Below are 24820 nucleotides of genomic sequence, written 5' to 3' on the forward strand. Positions count from 1 at the left end.
TGGAGACTCTGGCCGGGGAAATTCCATCTGCTTTCATAGAGGACGTTATGATTCAGCTGATGAACCACTCAGCAGATATGTTCTGTGGCTCTAATGTATTGGTTATTGTCTTGAAAACAAATGCTGTCTCTTAGAGAAAAAGGGAGCCTGCAAAACTTGGTGAGCTCTCTACAATTTGGAGGGTGTTAATACTAAGAGAACATACCCGGCACACACGTAAACCTATAGATGACCGTCTTGGTTAAAAAGATGTAAGAGAAAACCAACTTATATGCACAAATAACCAATCCAAATTAAAAACAACAACAACAAATAGGTTTCTATGTGTCACAAGTAATTAGATGTGATTTTTCTCAGTAGTTGTCATTTCCTGGAGGCTTAAAATCCACATCCTAAAGTAAACCTGGTAGCTGAAACTCTGGGCTAATAAACCAGCCAAAGACCAGGCGATCTGCAGGATTTTGGAGCAACAAATGTGAAAAGCATAGGAGTGCGATGCGGATAAATGACTTAATTCTTAGGAATTTAAAATGTAAAACTGACTTAATTGGATCAAAATAATCAATTGAATACGTATCTGCTATTTACAAATGAAATTATATACAGTTCCTTAATTGAACGTAGTCTGAGTTTTCTTTAAACTGATTGTCCACTTCTAGCTTGGGGAAAAAATGCTGGAATGCGGGGGGATTAAGTTTTATTTATTTTCCTTGCTAAGAGCTGCGTTGTGCAATTTAAAGGGAAAGGTCCTTGAAAGATGGGTTCCTTTGTAAATGCTTTCAGACCTTGTTTGGTTTTGGATGGGACTTAATTTCTCTAAGGCCATGGTGGAAAGTGCGTGTTGGTACGTAAAGAAAAATGAAGAATTGTAACCTGCTAAGATACATCTTGTTTTCCAGATGAAAATCTTCGCATGCGTGTTGCTGTTTTGGGCATCGCTGCTGTGGCCACCTTGCTGGAAAAAAGGCTGGTGATCTTTGTTTGCCCCCAGGTGGTAGGAAACACGCAGTGAGAGAACCTCATATCCAGCTCTTGGATATTACTAGAATTCTTCATTATACCTTGATGTACTTTAATATTAACCTTAAGTGCTGCAGAAGATGTGGGCTCCTTGTTGAGCTCTGTGGGTGCCATGGGAGTTCTGGTCTGTGTGTGTCCATGTGTCCAGCTGTAACACAGCAGTGAGGATTGACTGAGGCGGTTAGAGATATTTTAACAAAAACTGGACCCATCCAGCCATTTCTCACCAGAATTACAATTGCATTTAAGGTGGATCTGGTGACTTCCAGGTCCCAATTTCTTTTTCTAAAGGTGTGGAGCTGGAAAGAATAATTAAAGGAAGGTGCAGGGTCACCTTTTCCCTTGGTACGAATGAGGAATAATATAAGCTGAGTTTTGAGAACTCCCTGACCGGGGCAGTAGGCACTGGGTCTGGGGTGATGTGATGGGGTGGGCTGCTGTCATCTTCTCCCCAGGCTACTTCCAACAGAAAATACAGATCTTACCCTCGTGGGCTTTTTCTTTTTAGCTGTGTCTGTCTGTCACTGATGGGTCCTGGAATTATCCCCTTTGCTTTTGGAGACAAGCGGTCTCTGGATCTACTTGTGCTGTGCTTTTACGGGGGGTGTGTGGAACGCTGCCTGTGGTAGGTTCAAGCTCCTCTGGTGTTTCTGTGGATCAAACTCTGAGCAGAAAACTGGCGCTAAACCTCTTCTTCACTCCTCCTGAGCATCCAACCCTTCAACACCTGTGTAACAACCCCTGTGTAAACACCTGGATGAAACTAAACCCCGTGCAACGGGACCCCAAACTGCCCCAGAGCCCGGGGTTGTTTCCGGGGGGTTCGCTTTTCTCCTTTCCAGCTGCAGAGGGAGAGGATGGAGTCGGGAGCCGGGGCTGGGGGCGGGGGAGCCCGGGCAGCCCCCGCGGTGGCCACGGCGGGGCGGTGCCGCTCCGCAAACCGGAGCGGCTGCGGGGGGAGCAGGAACCGGGGCTGCCCTTCCTGGGGGTTCCGCACATTTAAATAGTGCATGGCGAGTTTTACAAGGAAAAGAACAATAATAATAGAATCTCACGTTTGAATCCACCAGCTGTAATAAATGCCGAGTGAAGCTGCGGTCCAGCACATCCTCTGCGATGCCGAGGCTCTGTGAACGGTTTGTTTGCAAAGTTTGCTGGGAAGAATCGGATTTATATTTACAGGGGATGTATGATGTGCTCTAACACCCGTATTTTTCTTCCAGCTTGTAAGATGTTTCCCCCCCACCCCCATTAAAAACCAAACAGCGCAGTCAGCTCCGTTCTCAGTGACAAGACAATTAGATGCCACAAAGCAATGCCTTTTATTGGAGCTTCCCACAGATAAAGAATTATATGATAGAAATAATTTGATTTGGATCAAGATTTCTGCTCAATATAACCCAAGGGTATTCTGAGAATTGCTTGGATTCTGGCAAAATCCCACTGGGTGTCAATCAACACCGTCCAGCTTCAATTATGGGTTCAGATATTTTTTCCTCTTCCTTTCACACAGGGTTTTAAAGCTGAGATATGCAAACACAGGCCATTGTCAAATACTCCAATGGGAGACAGCTCTTCACCTCCTTGAATACAGTATCTTTTGCCTTCTTGCATAAATATTTTAATTGCTAATTTGCTGGTCTCATTTAACACAGATTCGGCATTTATCATTTGAATTTAAACTTGTTAAAATTTACGATTTTCTTGGCTACCTATGTCAATAATTTAAAGGGAAAGCTCATTATTAAATTATTATGGGCAATTATTTCATGACTAGTGTGGAAATTGTCATTTCTGCAGCCTTAAAAGATCCTAGAGGAAGCACATGTGGATCAATAAGGATCAAATCCCAGAAAGTGTAAAGATGCACAAGAACTGAGTCTTCTGTATAAAACATTATGTACCTGGTAAAATTCATATTAAAATTCCTGGGTGGCACTGATACTTCTTCCTTTGCAGGAACATGTCAGGTGGTGGTTAATGCTCCAGATTCCTCTGAGGTGGTTAAGTTTGTTTTCTCTGAGAAATGATACTTAAGTATGATGAATGCAACTTTAATTTCCATCGATCACAACCAAAGGCAAGCAAGAGGGGTAGATAATTTCTGTGTACCTTGAAAAAGGGGACTGTTGGCTCTGTTTTCATTTGGCAGAGAACACACTTGCTGGGGTGGCATTTGCAGGCTGCAGTTTGGGATCTGTGACTCCAGCGCTCCCATCCAGCACACACCGAACCTGCTGGAAGGGTGGGCAGCGCAGGCTGAGTCCCGGCCCCTCAGGGTTTCCAGCAGTCAGGTAAATGCTGCTGGTTCCAGTGAGGCAGTGCTGAGCTTTACTGGGCAGAATGAATCACAGAATCACAGAACGGCTGGGGTTGAAGGGACCTCTGGAGATCATTCAGTCTAAACCACCTGCTAAAGCAGGTTCACCAGAGCAGATCACACAGGAATGTGTCCAGGTGGGTTTGAATGTCTCTGGAGAAGGAGACTCCACAACCTCTCTGGGCAGCCTGTTCCAGGCTCTGGCACCCTCCAAGTAAAGAAGTTTCTCCTCATATTCAGATGGAACCTCCTGTGCTTCAGTCTGTGCCCATTGCCCCTCATCCTGTCGTTGGGCACCACTGAACAGAGTCTGGTCCATCCTCTGACACCCACCCATGAGATATAAACATTGATGAGATCCCCTCTCAGCTTCTCTTCTACAGGCTGAACAGCCCCAGCTCTATCAATCTCTCCTCATAAGAAAGGTGCTCTAGGCCCCTTGTCATCTTCGTATCCCGCTGCTGGACTCCCTCCAGTAATTCCTTATCCTTCTTAAACTGGGGAGCCCAGAAATATATCCTTTTCCAGCCCCGTGAATGCTGTGGAAGAGCCTTTCCCTGCCTGCAGCACCAGACTTTCCATCCCTAGTAGGCGTTGTGCTGCGGGCAGTGCTCCCATGTTTTTGCAGGTATGGTGCTTGCCCACGCACCAGCCCCCGGCCCCAGCAGCTGCTCCATCGCTGACACAGGACCACTCGGCAGAGGTATGTTGTGTTTTGGCAGCGACATAGTCATTGTAGACGTAATTCCCTTGAAAAGGGTGTTTTGAGGTGCAAGGCGTGTTACCGAGGTGATGCCAGCACAGCCCCTCCAGCGTTCCCCAATTTCTCAGCATCCGGCCAGCAGTCTCCACAGCTGGATTTAGCTCACGGCAAAAGCGTGGAGAACAATGAGGTAAAGTCAAACCCCCTCCCCACTCCCACCAGATGGCCCTCACGCTTTTTAAATTTTACTCTAAACGGCTGGTAAATGCTCTGCAAGCACTTGGTGAGTTTACAAGGGGGGCAAGTCTTTCCTGTCACTTTATTTTGGCAGCGCAAAGCGTGGACTCCTGGATGAAGCCAGTGCCGGTGGCGGACACCTCCCTGCCTTTCCTGGGGGTCTCCTCGTGTTCTGGGTCCGTAGGACAAGTCCTGAAGGAGAAGCACTGAGTGACTTCAGGAGGGCGCAGAGCAGGTCCTGGAAATGTTGTTAAACTGAACCTTGCGCCTGTGTGTTACAGACCATGTCTAGCACCTGCACCTGGCCCTGGCACTAATTTGGGGGCAAGGCCAGGCTCCAAAGGGCAGGCGGCTGTTTCTTGCTCAGATGTCAGCCCTCGGTCTCTGCCTGGCCAAGTTCTGCCAGCAACGCTTTATGCTTTTTGAGAGAAAGGAACAGTTTGGGAGGTACTAAAATAGGCAAATACTTGATTGTAGTTCATCTCAAAGATTAAGAAAGGACATTTACTAACCCTTTACCTACTAGCTTGACTTTTGAGTTTCAACTTTATGGCAGTGTTATAATATTGAGGAATTCAAGCAAAACCTTTCAGCTTGTGAAACGGTGAAGTTCTGAGTTTTGGCACCAGTATAAACCCATACTTGATCCTGGGTTTCCTAATATATGCATCTTCCCCCCTCCACCAGGATCATTTTCCCTTTGAGAACAATACCGGATTTGGCTCTCTCGTACTGTACTGTTGCTGGAGTAGTTTAGTGCATTAACTGGTAGATTTGTTTATGCACAGAAAGGTTCTGCCCAGACATCGGTGCCGTAAGCTTTTCCATCTGCACGGCCCCGTTCTGACCTTGATCTGTTGTGGGGCTGCGGAGGGCTCGTTCGCGCTCCAGCCTCACAGGCTTTTCTATCGGGATTAGCTTTAAGGGGCTCAAGTTGTTGAAGGGTTTTTCTACTGATAAATGGATTGAGACCCATATTTTAATCTCACGTCATCAAACATTCATCAGATACTCTTGGTCATTACTGACAGAGCCAGGTTTGAACTAGTGACCTAGCAGTAAAAGGTCCCATTAGCAATTTCCTTAAACTGTCAAGTCATTGCGTAACACGGATGAAATGTGATGGGATTTTTCTTTTTCTGCAGGTAAGGGCAGTGAGTTTCTGTTTAATTTTTATTTACTAATGACTGTGTTGCCAAAACATTCTCCATTAAAGCATTCACGCTCCTATGTAAGCCAGAAACATGAAGAAACACAAAGATGGGGTGTATCACCCACGTGCAGCCCCTTTGCACAGGGCAGTCGCAGGGTCAGGCAGTGTCACCCGAATTTCACTCATTTGTTTCCATGAATGGGGAGAGTGCTGGAGAGTCCCGGTAGCAAATCCCATCCTCACCATATCAGGTACAGCACCCACACCCCATGCCAAGACGGATCCTGGCTCTGTGTGTGTTGCTCTCTCTCCATAAGCAATAAAAACAAAGACTAATAGGCGTTTAGTAAAGCTGCTTTGGCTCACGTCGCACTGCACTGTTCTTTTACCAGCAATTTTTGTATCCAAGTCATTTCTCTCTTTACAGAATCGTTTGAAGAAATAATGTGTGAGGGGGGAAAAAAAGAATTACCTCCGGCAGTCGTGTTATAATGGCTCTTGTGCTGACAGCCCTTGGGGAGCAGTGGCAGCAGCGGGGTAAGTATGTATGACATCTTTGTAGTGATAAAGAAACAAATAAATGTTCCCATTAACACTCCATCGGGTCAACAGCTATTCCAGACCAACATGATGTTGGCGGAACCCATTTGATTCATATCATCTAAGACACACTTCTCTCGCAACATATCTTCTGGAAGGCACATAAACCAGAGGTCCTGCTCGAACCAGGTGGAGTCATTAAAGAATCAGTGAACTTTTTACAAGTTGCTCGAAATACCCTGGCTAGGATCCAGCTCCAGCGTTGTTGCTGTGTCTGTTTAACAGTTCCTTCATCACACCATGACAATGACTCTATTTCAGCGCTGGAGGAAGTGATTTCTCCATACATCGTTTGTAATGCATTTTGGGAGGCTTTCTGAAGGCTTCCTAAGCCCTGCAGTGAGATCAGTGGGATGTGAGCCTCACCATAACGATCTTGGGAAGCATGAGCAGCATTTGTATATCATCCATAATGAATGTGTGTGCATATGGAACAAGCACACATGCTCACAGATGCCTGCTCAGCCAGGCTACTCTTTTCCTACAGAAGTCAGTGCAAGTTGTGCTTGAGTAGGAATGATGAATTGTTCCCCACCCAAATGTTGGGTAGTGAAGTACATCTTAAAAAAAAAATCTATTTAGGGGAGTGTTTAAGCACAGTTTAGCTCTGCTAAATGGAGACTTTAAAACAGGCACAGACTTTCTAACTGACATGGGATAACCCAGAATGTGGTTCTTCCTTCCCGTTTAACAGGCGCTGTCTGGTTGTCTCTTCACCAGAACTTTTGTTTTACTATTTCACACAGGTTGAATATTTTTGAGAAAAGGTCTGAAGAAGGGACCTGAGAAGTCCAGGTGGATGGGATCATGCAAAGCCAGGATCTTGAACTTCAAATTGTCCAAAGCACTGTGGAAGGTACGTACAACAGCGAGTCTCTCTTTGTACCTTAAACTTCATCGCAACCAAAGCATTTCCATGCTGTGTTCTGGCAAAATCTCGCTTGTCAAAGGTTTGCCTGCGGTTCCAGGGAAAATGTCTGAGCCCAGGTGGTGAACTTTTAGTTCTACTTCTGCTGAAATCATAAAGTCTTCTGATGTTAACACAAATTCCAGAGAAAACAGGTTTCAAAATGGTCGGCACAAAAAGAGCAGCCAAATCCTGAGCAGCCAAGTCCTAAACATTGAGAAGTTAACACTTGCCGACCCAGCAAGTTGTGTCTCTCATCACTCCCCTGTTTGAAGGAAGAGCTTGAAATTCTGGACTACACCCTTCAAAAGTTCTTGTGCATGTTTAAAGTCAAAATCCCAAGAGGCAAAGTCCTCAGAGTTTATAGAACTGTTCTAAAGGAGATACAGTTTTCAGAGTCAAGTACTTCTGATAATAGTCTTGATTCAGCAAAGCACGTGACCATTTTAGTAGATGTTTAAATCCATCCCATGTAATATGTTTAAACTCCTTCCCTCAGTGCATGCCTCGGGGCTTCTCCCTTCCCTCTTAAATGGGAGACATGTACTCGCATCTCCCTGAAGCCGATTGCAGTTGATCATATGTTCACAGGCATTGCTGAACTGACAATGTAAAAATCATATCAAGATTTTGTGTGATAAAATAACCATAGTCTGCCCAGTGGATGCCAGAATAAACAAATAAATACCAGCCAGCCTTTAAATGTATTGCAAACTTCTGCAAGTACTGTAGGGAACGTAAATCTGCAGCTGGCTGTAGTGTAGTGCAATTTCCACCGATACACTAAAGAAACAGATTTCATCTGTTTTTATTAGTGAAAACAGAAGGTGTTACCCCTCTATAGAGATGGTTTGCCCTGTTGGCATGAGCAGGGCTGTGAGGACTGGGAGGTGGTTAGGACAGAGCCATCAGGCCCCAGTCACTGACACCCTGTGGTCCAACGACCCCTGCAGCCGTATTTACCACAGGATAGGAACAACTCTCCAAGGGTCGAATTCATGGCCGGACACGACCGCGTGTCCTTGTCCGCCAACGACAGCACCACCGCCTGCCTGAGCACCCTGAGTATTTGGGGTGGCCCACAGCACCCACCCCCCCGAACCCAGGCGGGTGACTGTCCCTGCTCAGATTTGCTGTCGGATGTGGGGACGCGGGTCCCGCGGGAACCCCACGGGACAGACGTGGGGCTGGGATGCCGGGGGGAGCTGTGGGAGCTGCTCTCTACCCCGGTCCCTCCCCCCGGCCCCCGCGATCCACGCGTCCCCGCGGTGCCGGCGGGAGCAGCTCCCCCGCACGGCCGCCAGGTGGCGCCGTGGCCACGCGGCGTGGAGGCCCCGGCACCGCCCCCCCCACCCCCGCCAGCGCTCGGGCTCGGCTCCGCTGCTGGGGGAACAGGGGGGACTCGCCTTCCCCCCACCCCCCGGCCCGTGAGAGCGGAGGTTGGGGTGCCCTCCCTCCTCCTTCCCCGCCGTGCAGCCCCGTGCGGGTCTCACCTCGACGTATTTCCGTAGCTCCTACCCCGGGCGGGAATGGGTGAGCTAAACTTGGGAAGGAGGGGAGGGCGTATCCCCCCGTCCCGTCGTTTTCCTTCCGACGAGCCCCTGGGGGCCAGCCCGCTCTGTCGGACTCTTGCAGCCGCCTGACAGGCCCCCTGTCCCGGGGTCCCGCGCCCCGAGGCACCGCTCCCTCCCTTCCCCCCGGCCCCTTGCAGGCCAGGCAGGCAACTGCTTCCATCAGTGTCCCACTGCTTCCCACCTGCAGGAGTTAACCCAGCCCCAGGGCTGCCAGCCTCTCCCTGCCCAGCGGGGAGAGCCCCAGTGCCCCATGCCAGCCGGGGGTAACCCGGGGGCCCCCAGTCCCCAAGGGCCGGGGCAGGCAGGAGCAGGAAAGCTCCTGGATGAGATGTTTCCATCTAGATCACCTGCTACTGCTTCTTTATGGAAAACAGAGTAAAAGCGGGCTTCTGTATCATCATACTGTAGACAGACCCTTTGTCCCAGAGGCATCCATGCTCCTTCCTCCTCAACAGGGCAGGCAGAGTGTTCAGTCCTCAGTCCTCTGAGCCTTTTTCTCCTCCTTCTCCCCAGAAGCAAGACAGGTAGGAAGAATAAAATACCCCAAGTAGCTGAAAAGTGTCATCACCTGCCAAGATGAACATTGGATTTATTTGCGGATAGAAAGTCTTTGCTTCAAAACAGGAGCCTATTGGCAATAAGGAAAATACTCACGAAAAGCATCTTTGCTGGGGAGGATACAAGTGAACTGTACCCAAACCTTCAAGCCCCTTCCACCTCTGCGTCAGCAGAAAGTGCAGGTACGTGCTCAGACTCCCAGTGCTTTGCTTTCAGTCCCACCTTGAGAGGAGAGTCTGCTTTTCCCTTTCCCCCATTCAGCATGGGTCTGTTGCTCATCTGCCTTCTTCCAAAAAGGGCAGGAAGGAGCACAGTCCCTTTGGGGGTGCCTCATCCAGCTGCAGAGGTCAGGGAGGAGGGAGCAGAAGGCTTTTCTCTCAGAAATTCCCATTTCCGATCACTTCTCCCTCACTTGGGGTCTGGGCAGAGGGAAGCGGGTCCTGACTGTCACCCCTGTGCCAGGAGCCCTGAGGCAGAGGGAGCGGAGAATGGAGGCAGGAGGAGGGAGTTGTCCGGGATGAGCTCCAGGTCAGAGGAGAGAGGGGCCTTGGGCCCGCTTGGAAACCTTGGCAGGGGAGAGGCCTTTCCCCATGCAGGAGACTCCTCTGTCTCCAGCCCCATAAGAGTTGTGTTTGTCCTCTGGAGTGAAACCTCTTTCCATGCCCCTTTGTCCTCCCCAGGAGCCCTGTTTTCTCCCATATAGGAGATGCGGCACGTGGATCCCCGTGTTGCCCCATCCCTGCTATCTGTCACAACCGGGGACTCTGCAACCAGATCCTGGTCCTGTTCATAAACTGCTCTTGCCTGAGCTGCAAAGTTGCAGCTTATGGGTTGGTGTAGCTGTGGTAAAATCCACAGCTTGCCTATGCAGCTCTCGCCTGCTTTGGGAGCAAAGCACAGCCTGCAAGTCTCTGTGTGAGTTCTATTCTGCATTGCGCGCTGAGAGCATTTAGCTCGGGCTTGCAGGGAAGCCTCACTGCAATGTGCCTGAGTTTTCTTCTGCAGCAAAACAGTTAAGCACCGAGTCCCAGCCAGCCCACCGAGTACTCCCCCGTGGCAGGCTGCAGAGTGTCCTCCAGCTCAGTTTGCCATGCTGAGGAAAGGACGAACCCAGCTTCCCACATGAATACGCTCCGGCCTCATAACGGGCATGACAGCGGTATGCATGCAGGAGTGGCTCTGCTGCAGTCGGCACAGTGCAGTGGTGTTGGTCCGGAGACCAGTCTCAGGTGGTGAGGAGAAAGTGAGTGCTAAAGGCAACTGGGAATGCTTTATATCAAAAGCCCCAATACGCTGGGGCTGGCCTCTGCAGGGTGGATGGAGCACAGAAGTCTCCTTGCCTGCTGCCAGCATGTTTTTTTTTTCTCCCAAAGTCTTGACTTTCTCACCCCCTCCTTGTTTCAGCTCTGCTTTTCTTTCACACTGCCCCAGTGGGGGTCGACCCAGTGTTTAACTCTTTCATCCTTGTAGCAATTAGTTTGTGGCTTTGAAACTGCCCGTAATGCCTCAAGTGTGGCATCTCCTCTGTCCCTCAGCAGGACCCTCCAGGAGCTTTCTTGTGTGTTGGACACAGAGATGTGTGTGTGTGTGTGTGTGTGTACAAGGTGGAAAGTAGTGGAGAACTTGTCACTTTTATTGTTGTGGCTGGATGTCCCTGCCCAGTGGAGGTGCCCTCACACTGCTGCTGGGATGCTATTCCCTTCAGCATCCAGGAAAAGGCATGGAAACGGTCCCCTGATCCCTTGAACAGATTTGAAGGGTAAAATCTGCCAACTGCTCAGTATATTGATTCAAATGCATTATTCCTCCCTGGGCAGATCCCTGCCCTGGGAAAAGAGCAATCAGTGCAGGTGCAAATGGCTATTAATTGCAAAATGTATCTCACCATGGAGGCATTTAGGCTGGATATGATACAAGTGACAGAGCAGCAGAATGAAGAAGACCAATAAGCCAGAGCACTACAGGGGCCAAACTACTCCTATGTGATACCTATGGTGTAAATATTCATGTATGGCTGTGTGTCGGTGTTCTTCTGCATATCCCTGAGATATGACACAGTAGGGTTATGTGAAGATTCAAATTTTATCTGCAGGGAATGTGAAAAACTTGCTCTCCGTAACGGTTCCCATGTGAGAGCTCAGTGTACTTCGGATGTGGATGTTTTGTGTGTGGACCCGCCTAGAGCCAAGGATCAAGTGCAGTTTCTCGTTGCCGGCGAGGTGCTGGCAGCGGGCTGTGTGCCTGTGTTTTTGAGACAGAGCTCTTGCCGAGATGTAGCTGTGTGCTCAGACAGCCGTTGCTCACGAAGTGCCGTGCAGGTGGCTGGAAGAGGGTCCTGTAGAGTTGCCGGACTGCCCTAGGGTGCCTATGGAGCTGAATGCTGTGCCTATAGCGTGTTGTACCTGTGCTGCCTGTTCTCTGGACCCTCAGCTGTGCTTCGGGCAGGGCTCAGCACGGCCCGCTGGGCTCCGCTGCCCTCCGCGGCGATCTGCGCAGCCCCGGGAACAGCCACTCGCCCTGCTATCGACAGCATCTTCCGCACCTCGGGGGGAAATAGAGGGGTACGGGAGCAATTCAGAGACAACCCAAACACTTCAGAGTTTTCCCTCCCCTAAGCGGGGTAAGGGGTTCCCCTCGAGCTGGGCGACATCGCCCTGGGGAGGGCGAATAACCCGGCTTGCCGGGACGCACCGGCTTTTGTTGTATTATATGTGCAAACCTGTATTTGAGGAGGCATAACCCACGCAGCCAGCACAGCGAACTCCGTTCTGCGTGAAAAGCCCGTGAGGGAGGCGATGGCCAGAGCCCGGGGCGCAGGAGAGCCGCTCGGCAGCGAAGCGAGTTGCGCGGGGGGAAAGACAGGGGTTGATGCGGGAAGACCGGCGGGCGGCAGGTCCAGGAGCCCGCGGAGAGGTGCGGACGCTGCGCCCGCTCCACCACCGCGCAGCCAGCTCAGCGCTTCCCCAGCGAGGGCATAAATTAGTTTTATTATTATTATATTATTATTATTTTCCCTAGAAAAAGAATCGGACTTCCTAGAGGAAAAAAAAAAAATAGGACTTTCTCTGTGTTCGGAAATTGTGTGCTTTTGCTGCAAAGCAGCGCACTGCTGCCCGGGAACGGGGCAGGAACCGGGGCGAGCGGTGGAGGCTCAGCGGGGATTTGGGGATTTGCAGCGGGGAAGTTGACGGGACCCAGAACACGTCCAGCCACACGCGTGTTTCCAGCGGTGTTTGCGTTGAGGATAATCCCGCTGCGTGAGGCGGCCTCTCCTCCCGGGCTCGGGCAGGGGGCACTGCCGGCGGGGCGCCCCCGGAGCAGGGGTTGGCGGCCGCGGGGCGTCCCCGGCTTTGGGCAGTCGGGGTCGGCAGCCTGGCGCTGCGGAAGGACCCGCCGGCACGGCCCCGGGGGAGCGGGGAGGGCTCGGCCACCTTTGCAAGTAGCGCCGCCGCTTGTCCCCGCTGGCTCCGGGCTGTGCGGGAGCGAGGAGCAGCGCTGGGCGCTGCGGGGGGAGAGCGGGGTGCCCCACCGAGGGGGTCTCCCTGTGTCAACCCCCCCCTTCCCCGGTTATCCCCGCGCGGGGCGGCCCCAGCGAGCAGCGCCGCCGCTTCGTTGGTGAACAAAGGCGCGATCGTGTTTGTGTTAATACCCCCAGCCCCCGGGGGGGGCTTCGGGGCAACTTTCCCCCGGGTCGGCCGGGGTTTCTGGGCGGAGCTATGCTAACGAGGGGGGGCGTGGCCTCGCCCCCGCGGCAGCGTCTCCGCGAGCGACCATTGGCGGAGGCGCCGCGGGGAGGGAGAGGTGACGCGATGCAAATGAGGGGGCGTGTCCGAGGCGGCCCCGCCCCCCGCCCGCCGGGGCTGCGGGGCTCGTGTTCGGCGGCGGGGACAGTCAAAGTGGCTCCCATAGGGAGAGACGGCGAGTCCGCCCCGGCGCTGCGGGAGAGGGAGGGGGCGCGGGCATTGGGAGCCCCAGGGTCTCCCTCCGTCCGTCCGTCCATCCATCCGCGCCGCCGCCGCGGGTGCGCCCCTCTCGCTCCCTTCCCGGCGTGCGCCCGGCTCCGACAACTCGCTTCCTGCGCGGCTGGAGGAGGGAGGAGAGAGCGCTTCGGCGGGGAGCGGAGAGAAGAAAGAGGGAGAAAAGAAAGAAAGAAAGAAAAGAGAGAGGGGAAAAAGGGGGGGGGAAACTTGCCTCTCTTGTCACTGGAAAATGACACTTGATGTAGCAGAGCCTGCCGCAGCTCCCGTTCGTCCTATTGTTTCTTAAACTGCCATCTGAGATTTTTTTTTTTCCTGCTGCCATCCGAGGGGTGTCTTCATACAAAAGGGACTTCAAGTACTCCTCCGGCTTGCCAGCGCTGCAACCAGCCCCCAGCACCCCGCCAGCCCCTCCAAGCACCCAAACTGCATACGCAGCAAACAGCAGCAGCAAAACCGGGCTCTGATTGCTTCTGGATTTTTTTTTTTTTTTAATGTGCGTGCCTGTGTTTGCTTTCTCTGACTTGCTTTGATTCCAGAGATCAGCTGCAGAGAGAGGAGAAAAGAGAGAAAGAAAGAAAAAAAAGACCTATATAACAGTCCGCCTGGCGATTTTATCACTTTTTTTTTTTTTTAATATTTTTTGACTAAAGAAAGAAGATTTGCGCTGTTGTTTCTGATTCATGTTTGGGATTCAGGAAAGCATCCAGCGGAGTGGGAGCAGCATGAAGGAAGAGCCCCTCGGCGCGGGGATGAACGCGGTGCGGACCTGGATGCAGGGAGCCGGCGTCCTGGACGCCAGCACGGCCGCTCAGAGGTAGGGGGGCTCCGCGCCCGCGCCCCGCTCCGCGCCCCGGCGCGCACGCCGCCTGCAGCGCTGCTCCCCGCGGGCAGCGCCTTTCCCCCCGCACCACCAAAAAAAAACGGCTCTGGAGCTCTGCTGAGAGCTGCGAGTTTCGCGTAGATGTCGCCAGTTAAAAATTTATCCCTCTCGTCCCGTAGGAATGATTTTTTAAAATTAAATAATAGTAATAATAAAGGAAGCAGCGAGTTTCGCTAGGTAGGAGTAGGTGGGTTTTAATCTCTCTAGCCCCTTGTGCTCGCACGGAGGAAGGAGTTTTGAAAACTATGTTTACTGCTCATTTAGTCTTAAGATCTCCAAATGACACTTTCCTCCTCCGATAAGCCGCGAGTTGTGCACGGATGTATCCAAAATATATTTCTCTACCTCGCTTTTTTATCCTCGTCAGGATCAGCAGCCTCCCTTCTTCTCCTCCGATAAGCAGTGAGTTTTGCAAAGCTTTCTCGAGGAGAAATTTAATTCGAAGCCCCTTTGTAAAACCACTGCCACTTATCTCAGATTTTTTTAAAAAAGAAATCGCTTCATATAGGATGTGCATCTGGGGAAGCTGTACCCAGCCTCGCTTTCTCTCTTATTTCTCATTTTCCTCATTCTCTTCCCCGAGAAAAAAAAAAATAATAAAAAAAGGAAATAAAAATAATTAAAACCTCCAACCAAAAACCAACCCAGCCCTGATGCTGGACTCCCAGCCTGAGCCCCGGAGCCGGCACCAACTAACAAGTTGATGTTGACATCTCCCGGTGTCTCCCACCTCGCCCCGCACCCCTCCCTTTGGAGCCCTCTAAGGAAGGGAAAGTTCTGCAGGGACAACCCTGAAATATTTCAAGTTGTCTCTTGGGCTGCCATCGCGGTGTTTACGCACCGCTCCGGCGAGGGGAGGAAAGGCTCGCAGGACTGAAACTGAAAGATAAGGCACATGGGCTCTCGGGTGACAGCTTCGAGCCGAGTTTGAGAAGTGGCAGGACCGGTGCCGCTCCGCGGGCAACGCGCCGGCGGGGCTGAGCGCAGCTCCCCCGCCATGCAGGGCCGGCTGCGAGCGGGAACGGTCCCCGGGGAGGGTTGGTGGGTGCCAGTGTCGGGTTCCTGGGGGGACTGCTTGGAGCTTCGGGCTCGCTGCAGGGTGGGATAGAGTCGGGTCTGTGCCGCACTCTCGGCTCCCCGGGGTTTCGACGTGGCCGCGGTTGAACACGCCTTACCCTGGCCCGGAGGGAAGAGCCCCGGGGGAGGGGGGATGTTCAGCCCCGGGGGAGCCCAGTCGGGGCCCGGCGGGGAAGACATGGGCCCAGGAGCCGGCTTGCGGGTGGGGGTGTGAGGCCGCGTCGTCGGGGCTGCCGCTAACCCGCGTCTTTCTGGTCCCAGCGGAGTGGGTCTGGCCCGGGCTCACTTCGAGAAGCAGCCTCCTTCCAACCTGAGGAAGTCCAACTTTTTCCACTTCGTCCTGGCTCTGTACGACCGGCAGGGGCAGCCCGTGGAGATCGAGCGCACCGCCTTCGTGGGTTTCGTGGAGAAGGAGAAGGTGAGTAGCCCGGCAGCCCGCGGGGTCCCTCCCGCTCTGCTCCCTCGGGGCCGCGGCACCGGCTCGTCCCGGGAGCCACCGCCGCCTCCTGGGTGCCTCTCTCTACCTTGGCCCCGTTATACTCGGGGCAGGGCAGGGGGCTGAGAGCTGACCCGTCCAGCCCCGGGGTCACCCTGCGTGCGAGTGATGGAGAAACTTCATATCATATTTTTCTTCTTTTTCCTACGGCCTCCCGTGTACTCTTTGACTTCAGGAAGCCAACAGCGAAAAGACCAACAACGGGATCCACTACCGCCTGCAACTGCTCTACAGCAACGGTAAGGGCTGGGAGCCCCCGGTATCAGCCCCACCATCCCCCGCCGCCGCTGGCTGTCCTCCCGCCGCCTCCCCGGTTGGAAAGCCCACCAGAGGCCGGGAAACCGCTACCCTGGCTCCCTTCTGCTCCGCTCATCCTTGCGCTCGGTGCCTGAGCGCAGCCCGGTCGCGGCCAGAGCTGCTGGGACGGGCGGCCTCGGGTGGGAGCCCCAGCGGGCCCGAGCCCTCGGGCGAGCCCCGGCGCGTTGCCACCGGCCCAGCTCCTCACACCTCTGCCTTGTTTCAGGGATCAGGACGGAGCAGGATTTCTATGTCCGACTCATCGACTCCATGACCAAACAGGTAGGTGCTGCGGAACGCCCGCGGAGGACGGGGGGATGGCAGCCGTCGGGGCGGCCCCCGGGAGCGCGACGAGGCGGCCCGCGGAGGCGAAACCCACCCCCGCTGCGAAAGGAGGCGGCTCTGTCCCGCCGGGGAAGGGGCTGCCGCCTCCCGCAGGGCACGGCCGCGCTCCCCGCTCCGCACCCGCGCAACCGCGACCGGTGTCCGCGCAGCGGCGGGGGCTGCAGGGCCGAGCCGCGGGGACAGACCCCGGCGTCGGGGCGGCGCGGAGGATCCGCTCGGGACCCTGCCCGCCTCAGGGCTTGGGAGCTCGGAAAAATACAGGCGACCTTCCAGCCGTCCTAGTTCGGGACGCTTAATTAATAAGAATTAACCTCCCGCCGCCCCCAGCCCACCACACGCCGCCAGCACAAGCCGCCTCTCAGCGCCGTGGCCGTGTTGGTCCTTTCTCTATTCGCGCTGCCGCTGAGTCCCCGGGTGAAAGGAGCAGCGATCACACCGGGGCACGTTTGTGTGTCTCAGGAGCCCCCGGAACGCGGCGCGGGGAGCGGCGAGCTCGGTGCTGGACTGCGGAGAGGGCTGTGGGGCAGTAGAGCTTGTCAATGGATTAACCCTGGTTTTAAGCTTGCTCTTTAGCTTCTCAGAGTACTAACGTGCGTGTCTACCTGTAAAAAATACTTGTATTTCTGAAAACAGTATTTCTGTAAAGGAACTATCTGAAAAAATCGATTCTCTCTTTTTAAAAATTATTTGTTACTCTGGCTTTTTCTTCTGATACTGTTAGAACATATTTGTTTTATAATACGTTTCTTTTAAAGAGTTTGGTTCGCTTTTAAGCCTTTTATCCTTAAGGGATGTTTTTTCCCTCCTAACCTTGTTAAAAAAATTCTTACATTTTATTTAAGAAAAACATTAGTCTCTTTTCTATTGATAGGAAAAGTCAGTCCATGTATGTTTTCTGTAGTGGAAAAAACTCTTGGCTTGTATTTGGGTTCCTTTTCTACAACAAAACATGAAGCTCTAAGGGCTGAGTTTGTTTTAGAAAACTCTCTTTGATGGTCCCAAAACATCTTTTCCTGCCATTGAAGACTGTCTTGCAACAGAAAAAAAAAAGGAAGTTGGATGAATTTTACTAGAGAACCTACTATGCATCTGAACTTTGTTAAACCATACACTTCCAAACAGAGCTCATTCCCTGTAGGAATTAAAACAGCAGCAACATGCCCTCCTTCGTAACAAATCTTGGAAAGCATTTGCTGTCATTCTTTGTTTTTCAGTCACCAACGGGTTAGTTTGTGTTAAAAGTAGCAATATCATCCTGAGACAGAACCTCTCTTTAGTCCTTTAGGAGCTTATGTGTTTCACTGTAGACCATACGAGGGAGGCTATCGATAAATATTATCTTTAAATAGCCTTCTTATCATTACGGAAATGCAAAAGCCTCTGTTCATAACCCTGTTGAAAACAGAGCCCTGAACTCACGTAGAGCAGCGGATTCAAAATAATTTTCTTAACAAAGGCATCTTGCATATGAAGAGTTCATCCTAAGGCACTGTTTGACCTCTTGGTCTCTCATTATTATCAAGTCATCAGAGGGTCTTTGGAGAGAAAGGGGAAAAAAACCTCCCCGAGATACAGTTTATTTGTAAAACCTGCCATGTAGTTTTAAAGTACGTTCACAATGATGAAAAATCTGATTTCAGGAAGTCTTACAAAAACAAAGTTAGTGCAAATTACAGATTTTGGGGAAAGCACGATAGAGTTGAGAGGCAAGGATTTAGAACAAAAGCTCTCTGAACTTAGATTAGAAAACAGGGAGTGAAAGGCTATTTTGGTCGCAAACACATTTGCTTACGTATTAATTTCATGAATATAATTTCTTTAGGCATGACTATAATTGCTTATGAAGAATAGGGCATTGCCATGTCAAAACTGTGGCATGTGCCACTCTGATTTTTGTGAGGGGGTGGGGGCTAAATTCTTACTCTTCTTTTTTAATTATTTCCTTTTTAAAAGTGAAATGATTTCAGAGTTGCGATTGCTTCGATCACTGAATGCTTATTAGGAAGCGGAGTCCAACACATGACAGAAGCTCACCCAAATGTTGAATATATCATTTATATTTTACGGCAGTGAATTATATAGAAGATTTTTAAGTAACTTTCAAATCATCAAACTGTAATTAAATATTGCAAAGACTGTCTGAAAATTCTTTAATTTTTAATGAAAGTTAAATATATATTGTCAGTCTACTTGAAGGTGTAGTATTTTAATGCATGACGCTCAGAACAAATTGGATAATGAAATGATTACTTTTAAATGAAACTGTTGCAGGAGCGTACATGTTTCAGCTGGCGAGGATCTTCTCAGCACTCACACACGCGCATTCACACACTCAATAATTGTGAATTCCCAGACTAAAATTACAGCTACTCTGAGGTTTCTGGTGGCAAATCAAAAATCCCACAGAAACAAAGCTCGAATGAGTTAGGTTCCCCGGATCATACAGGAAAGTAGCTGTAGCTCTTTCCTTATATTAAATATATATATATATATTTTGAATTAGAGAAATCAGATTTAAATGTATTCTTTTTGTCTCACAGTTACAAATCACAAGGTTTTGTGCAGCTGCAGGTTATTAAGTCAGGCAAGATGAAATAAAATCTGTTCTGCAAATCAGACCTAGGTTTCTGTATATAGGATTGCTACTCATAGATTTAACATAAATGCCCCATTATATTAGCAGGTAGACAGGCAGGGCTTCACTATGCTGGGTGCTGCGTATGTAATAAATGGTAAATATTCCTACTCCTTTAGAGTTTTTGCTCTGGATAAGTCAGGGATTTGTGTGTGTGGCTGTGCCCAAGTAAGGAACTCATGGCAGGAATCTCGTCATAGGTGAAACAGGGGATCTCTGCGTCCGGGTGTGCGCGTGTGTGTTCTCTGTCAGCTGGGATGTGATTTGGGAAGCGGGGCTGGACAGTCCCGTTACTGAAGTAACCAAGAATTTTTGTCGCTGGTTACATCCCAGGGCAGATCTGGTGTGCAGCACCACGCGTGTGCTGCCCCAAAACATGAGCTTTCATCCCACTCGCGCTCCCTGGGCAGCCTATGGGACTTCTGAATGGGAAACCCGGGCGGGATTGGTCTCAAAGTGCATCATTTCGAGTTATATTTAGGATAACATACTTGGCCTTTGGCGGTAGCCCCAGAGAAATGCGGGGTAAAATGGGAATTACGTGCCTTTGAGGGCTTTCGCTACATTTCCAAATGCGTCCACGTCATCTAAAAATTGTAAATACTACGCGCAAATCGTTAATGTTGCGGGGAAGTTCTTTTCAGTTAGGGTAACATTCGTTGTTGATACTGGCTTAATTACATTTTCTTTTATGTTATCTTGGCACCTCATTTTATGTCGGGATCACATTCCTAATGCGTTCAAAACCCTGTAGGATCCCAAACTTTATAGCTGTTGCTTTCCGTAAAGCAGCAGCTCCTGCCGCAGTAGGTCTGGCTCTAACAATGATGCATTTTGAAATCGCCTGCAAAATGTGAAATGTGTCTGCTCTAATAAAACGGGAGTTTTCAGGCGAGTCCAAGGATTTTAATATATTTGCAGAGAAGAGGTGCCTTCTATTTCTTCAGCTGTATTTTCATAAAGTTGAGATATTTCACTATTAGGAAAGATGGAGGAAATAAATCTGAAATAGTTGTTCCCCACCCATTTTTCCTTCAACTGTTCTCATCCATAAGGTATAATGGATGCTAATACGGCTCAGGCATCTTAAAAATCATAAGTTTTGCACGATAGCTATTGTCTATTGCTGAGAGTCCTCATGAGTCAAACCCCCTTCCTTCAGACTTAGACTCTCTTTATGTTTTGCCTTTTTTTTCCCCAGCACTTTAACTCTGGATGCAAATGGTTTTTCTGTTGACTTCTCTATCATTCTGTGATGTCTGCAGATATTTGATCAGCTCTCTATTCTATGCATAGCATGGCCCTTCTCTGGCAGCTACATGCATGGGAAAAAAACCCATGTTATCAGTAAGTTCAGAGGAGCCTCAGCAGACTCGGAGAAATTTCACACAAACATAAAACAAAACCTAACCCCTGCGACGGGGAAAGTTTACATTGCGCCAGATTTTAGCAGCTTTCTTGTGCCTTTGGTGAGATGTCAGAAGCGCAGGTGATTTTAATTTTCTTGTACAGAGAGGAATGGAGAAGTTTGGAATTTGCATGCATGATCAGGACCTGTGTTTGGGAAAATGTAAACTCATCACAGTGGAAAATGTGTTGTTTGGAGTCTGAGGGTGAAAACAAAGCTGAGGATTTTGGAGAGACTGCCTGAGCCAGATGGCCTGGTGCATTCCCAGTCTGGCAGCCCAACTGCTCCCTCCTGTATAATATACAGCCATTTGTTCTGGGATATTTACGCTAGAGCTGTTTCCATGTGAATGTTTGAAAACCATTAAAAATGAACATATTAGGAGAGATAAATTTATTTAATTCGTGTGAATATGCCAATAAGCAGGCCGGGTATCAAAGGCAGAGGGAGACTGCATAAAATAATGAGATGCTTCTGAATTGTGCATTGAGAGGCACAGCAAGAACTGACGGTGCTTGCGCTGGGACTCAGCGCTGAGCTGCTCGTCCGGGATAAACCTCACTGGGATGAGTTGAAATTTGCTAGGGGAAGGGGTAAAAACCTGGGTAATTAAGGGTTAAGTGTTCGAAGCCAAATAAATGTAATTCACAGTATTTTCTGTGTAGATATATAGCGGATACAAGCCTAATCCTCTCTGGGTGAAATCCTGGCCCATCTGAAGTCAATTGCGAACCTCCTATTGAATTCAGTGGGGCCAGGATTTTATTTTCTCTCTGTGTGTACGGCTGTATACGTCATTCCAGATAATTTTAGTTCTGTTTTTGAAAAGATTCTCATTTTAATGAGTTTTTCTTTCTCCTTTATTTCAATAAAGGAGATAGTTTGTTTTGTGAAACAGATGAGGAATTGGAAAGCGAGTGGATTTAGATGCATGTTGGTGATTTTCTCTCCTTCTCTTACTCTTTTAAAATCAAGGCCATGACATAACTGAATAATATAATGACCATGATCTCATTCCTTCAAGATTGTTTCTCATTCAGTTCAGAAAGCAGAATCACTTGACTGGCAAACTGACACCACGAGACGATTCTGCCCACAGTTACACCAGTATAAATCTGGATCTATTCAGGAATAGTTAAGGACAAAATCTGGCTTTATATTTTTTCCAACTTATTTGTCAACTCTTTTACTGATTGATCCTGTTGTCTTTACTCGGGGAAAAGTGAATTAAATGAGAACTGTAGTCTTGACTTTTATATTACCCCCCTCCCTTTTATTCTTTCTTTCTATCTATCTATCTATCTATCTATCTATCTATCCATTAATCTATTATCTATCTATCTATCTATCACCTATCTATCTATCTATCTATCTATCTATCTATCTATCTATCTATCTATCTATCATCTATCTATCTATCATCTATCTATTTATCTATTATCTATCTATCTATCTATCTATCTATCTATCTATCTATCTATCTATCTATTATGAACTCTGTCACTGTAAAGTTTAGGTAAATTGTGGGACACATTTGTTGTCTCAAAATGACTGCAATGTGCTCAATTTAGTAATTTTTATTTGCTGGAAAGCAGTGAATTGCATTCTATTTAACTTTGAATGCAGCTTTACTTAAATGGAAGTGAGGAAGCCTTATATTTTGACACTGATTTCTTGGGGCCTGATTTTGAAATCTGTTTGTGCATGAATGATCGTTACTCACTGAGACTTCTTGTGGAGAGGTTACTTGGGTGAGTAATGGCTTACAAAATGGAAGATGAATTTTGTGGGGAAATATTTAAGTTGTGCACGAGGAGAAAAACTGTTTCGAAACCCGTATGAAATAACACCAGGTTAAAACTACATGAAGTAAACAAAAAGTAAAAAAAAAAAAGTCTATAATTTTGCGTTTCCTTTGCTGGTGTTTTGTTGTCCAGCCCTGATGTGTATTTGCAGGCTTATTTTTAGCTTTGCTGTGGTCTAAGTGTATACACTGTAACTTTCACTTTATCTCTCATTAATGTGATCCTTATTTGACAAAATCATGATGAATGTCAGCAAGACAAGGAATCCTGCAGCAAGCACCTTGTTTTAAAGTCTGAACTTTAAAAAATAATAATTAAAAAAGAAAAAAAACACTTTTTTTTAAGAGAGTGGCTTTTCAAATCTTACAGTTAAATATTTTCACAACGGTAACATTGTGGACCCTTCCTGTAAAAATACTTCTGGCAGCTGTAACGATCTGAAACTTAAGCAGTTCCTGTTTCCCTTTTAAAACTAATTGTAGAATTAATGCTTTAGAGCGGCGCAGTTCACAAGGCGGTGGAGTAGCCGTGGTGCTCTCGGGCAGCCATTCATGGAAGCAAACACTTGGCGCTTCACAAGTAAATCGGGACACGGGAATGGGAGTCGGGGATGGGTTGCTCAGAAGTGAATTCAGCAGTTCCTCCTGCTTCCTAGAACTGCCTAAAAATTCCTGCAGGAATAGGGCATGCGGGACTATCCATGCTTAATGTGGAGACAACAAAATGTGCAGGGGTACAACGTTGGTAATTAAATGCAAATAAAGTGAAAAGCAAATCCTGAACGTAGAGGAAAGCAGAAGAATGTTATGCACGCAAAGAAGGGATCACTGATGCTAAACACAACAGACAAGGTGATTATGTAGCACAGTGTTGACTCTGTCCGTTCATTATTGCTATTTAGTTGAGTTATTTCAGCGGGTACCTGGAGGTTAAGTAAGCACAGCAGCACGAAGAGAGAGGGGAGTGGAAAACAAGAAAGTAAATTTGGGGTTCTGGTTTGTCATTTCTAGGGCTTCCTTGGCTTCAACTGGCAACAAGATTACCCATTTTAAGATTTAAAAGCCTAAGGAGAATGAGCCAAGTCCAGCAGTTGTCTCTCGGGCACTGTTCCCCCGGTGTCACACTCTGATGTACGGAGGTGATTGGGCACCCGAGGTGTTTGTCTCCACTAAAGGCCATGCGGGTAGATCTGCTCTTTACCTCCATGCTCTATACTCTCAGAAGCAGATTATTTTTTAATTAGTGATTAAATCCATCAAGTGTCCTGAGCTTCCCTTACCTGGCCTGTCTTACTGCCAGGTGAAACCCGATTTGGGGTTTTCTGGAGTCTTCGCAATGTCCCCGCTGACCAACCCCATCAGACACCAGCTGGTTACTTTGACTCATTGTTTTTGGCTGGAAGAAGCTTCTCTCCATCTTCCCCTTTAATGCATGGAAGTGCGGGACTCCTGAACATACCGACTGTAGTGCATCTTCCACATCTTCTGGCAAAGCACCAGCAGCTCTTCCGGGCACTGATGTGGAGGTGACTCAGGGTGTGCACCAGCAACTGAGCGGGAACGTGGGTCCCATTTGGGTTCAGGGGGGTTTGCTGGTGTCTGTGCTGTGGGGACTCTGTGACAATTTTTGTGTCCCTTTGGTATGAGTGCTGGGTTCACAGGTTTTGTGCCATACTGGTGGGAATGAGGGGGCAGAAGTCGGGTGGAACTCTGCACCCATTAGTTGCAACAGCACCAGTGGCCTCTGTTTTATCAGAAAGAAAAAGCCCCACTGGCTGCCAGGTTTCAGGGGAACGCACAGAGCAAAACCAAACCGAAAAGATTAAAACTAGCAAAGATGACACAGCCCCATTCCTGATATTATTTATGGTATCGCTAAATCACTTGATAATGCATGATATTAATATTGCATATTGCAATTAAAATGATGTTAAAATTCAGCTCATGCTTCTTCAGATGTGTGTCCTAAGATCCGTGCCCTGTTTGTAGGTACAACATCTCTTAACCTTGTTGGATTTTATTTGTAAGGCCTGGGAAGGCAGTTCACATGATCTTACTTCATCATATATTAACATACCTTATTTTTTCTCAGTATTTTCCACACTTCCATATCAAAGTTACCTCATTCCATAAAATGTATTTCATCCAGATAATATACTATTTTTTTTAAATTTTCAGTACCTATTTCATTGCTAGCTTTAGGGATACCCTTATCAGATGCATTTTTATCTGCAAAGTTTTTTTCCTCAATTTCCTCTGTCTATATTTTAGAGGCTGAAAAGGTCACGGTGCAGGGCCAGGGCAGAGCTGATGCTCAGATGCAGGGGCGGTCATCCCACCGGGAATAGGGCTTTAAGCGTCGATCCCAGCTCAGGACTGGCACCCTAAAAGATTCAGGACCCTCAGTGCTGTCACAAGATGCTGTTGCAAAGGCACCAGGGGTGCTTAGAAAACATAACTCTATCATGATGAGACGGAAACCCTTGCGCTGTGAGCACTAAACCAGTTAACGTGTAGTGCCGATCCCTCCCCGTCACCGCCCGCTCTGCCGGTGGGAGGATTGCAAACGTAGACTCTTCTTGCAGTGCGAATACACCGTCTTTCCACAGTTTTAACTTAAAGGATTCTCCCTGTGCTATCGCAGAGTCAAATTTCTCGGGCTGGTTTATCCTCTGTTTGTTTTGGTATTCTCTGCTCTGGTAGGGTCTGGCTCTCACTTATTTATCCCTGTAGCTCCGGAGTCGCTCTCCGGAAAGTGGTGGATCAGGAGGTTCAAGGGGAGAATCAGGCCCAGGCGCTTTCTCAGGAGCTACCAGGAAAATGCCT

At 49.0% G+C, this 24820-nt stretch overlaps 1 protein-coding gene across 9 annotated transcripts in view; it reads left to right on the plus strand.

Moving 5' to 3' along the window:
* The first annotated feature begins 12941 nt into the window (after nt 1-12941).
* Nucleotides 12942-24820, plus strand: part of EBF1 (EBF transcription factor 1) — a 271870-nt gene continuing 259991 nt past the window's right edge. For all 9 annotated transcript variants that reach the window (XM_082063781.1, XM_082063786.1, XM_082063785.1 and 6 more), the window contains exons 1-4: nt 12942-13866; nt 15271-15427; nt 15681-15744; nt 16029-16084. In XM_082063781.1, the coding sequence (XP_081919907.1) occupies nt 13733-13866; nt 15271-15427; nt 15681-15744; nt 16029-16084 (411 nt within the window). In that variant the 5' untranslated portion in view covers nt 12942-13732. The remainder of the gene's footprint in view (nt 13867-15270; nt 15428-15680; nt 15745-16028; nt 16085-24820) is intronic.

Source organism: Streptopelia decaocto (genome assembly GCF_964273445.1).
Source record: "Streptopelia decaocto genome assembly, chromosome: 12".
In the NCBI taxonomy this organism is placed as follows: domain Eukaryota; kingdom Metazoa; phylum Chordata; class Aves; order Columbiformes; family Columbidae; genus Streptopelia; species Streptopelia decaocto.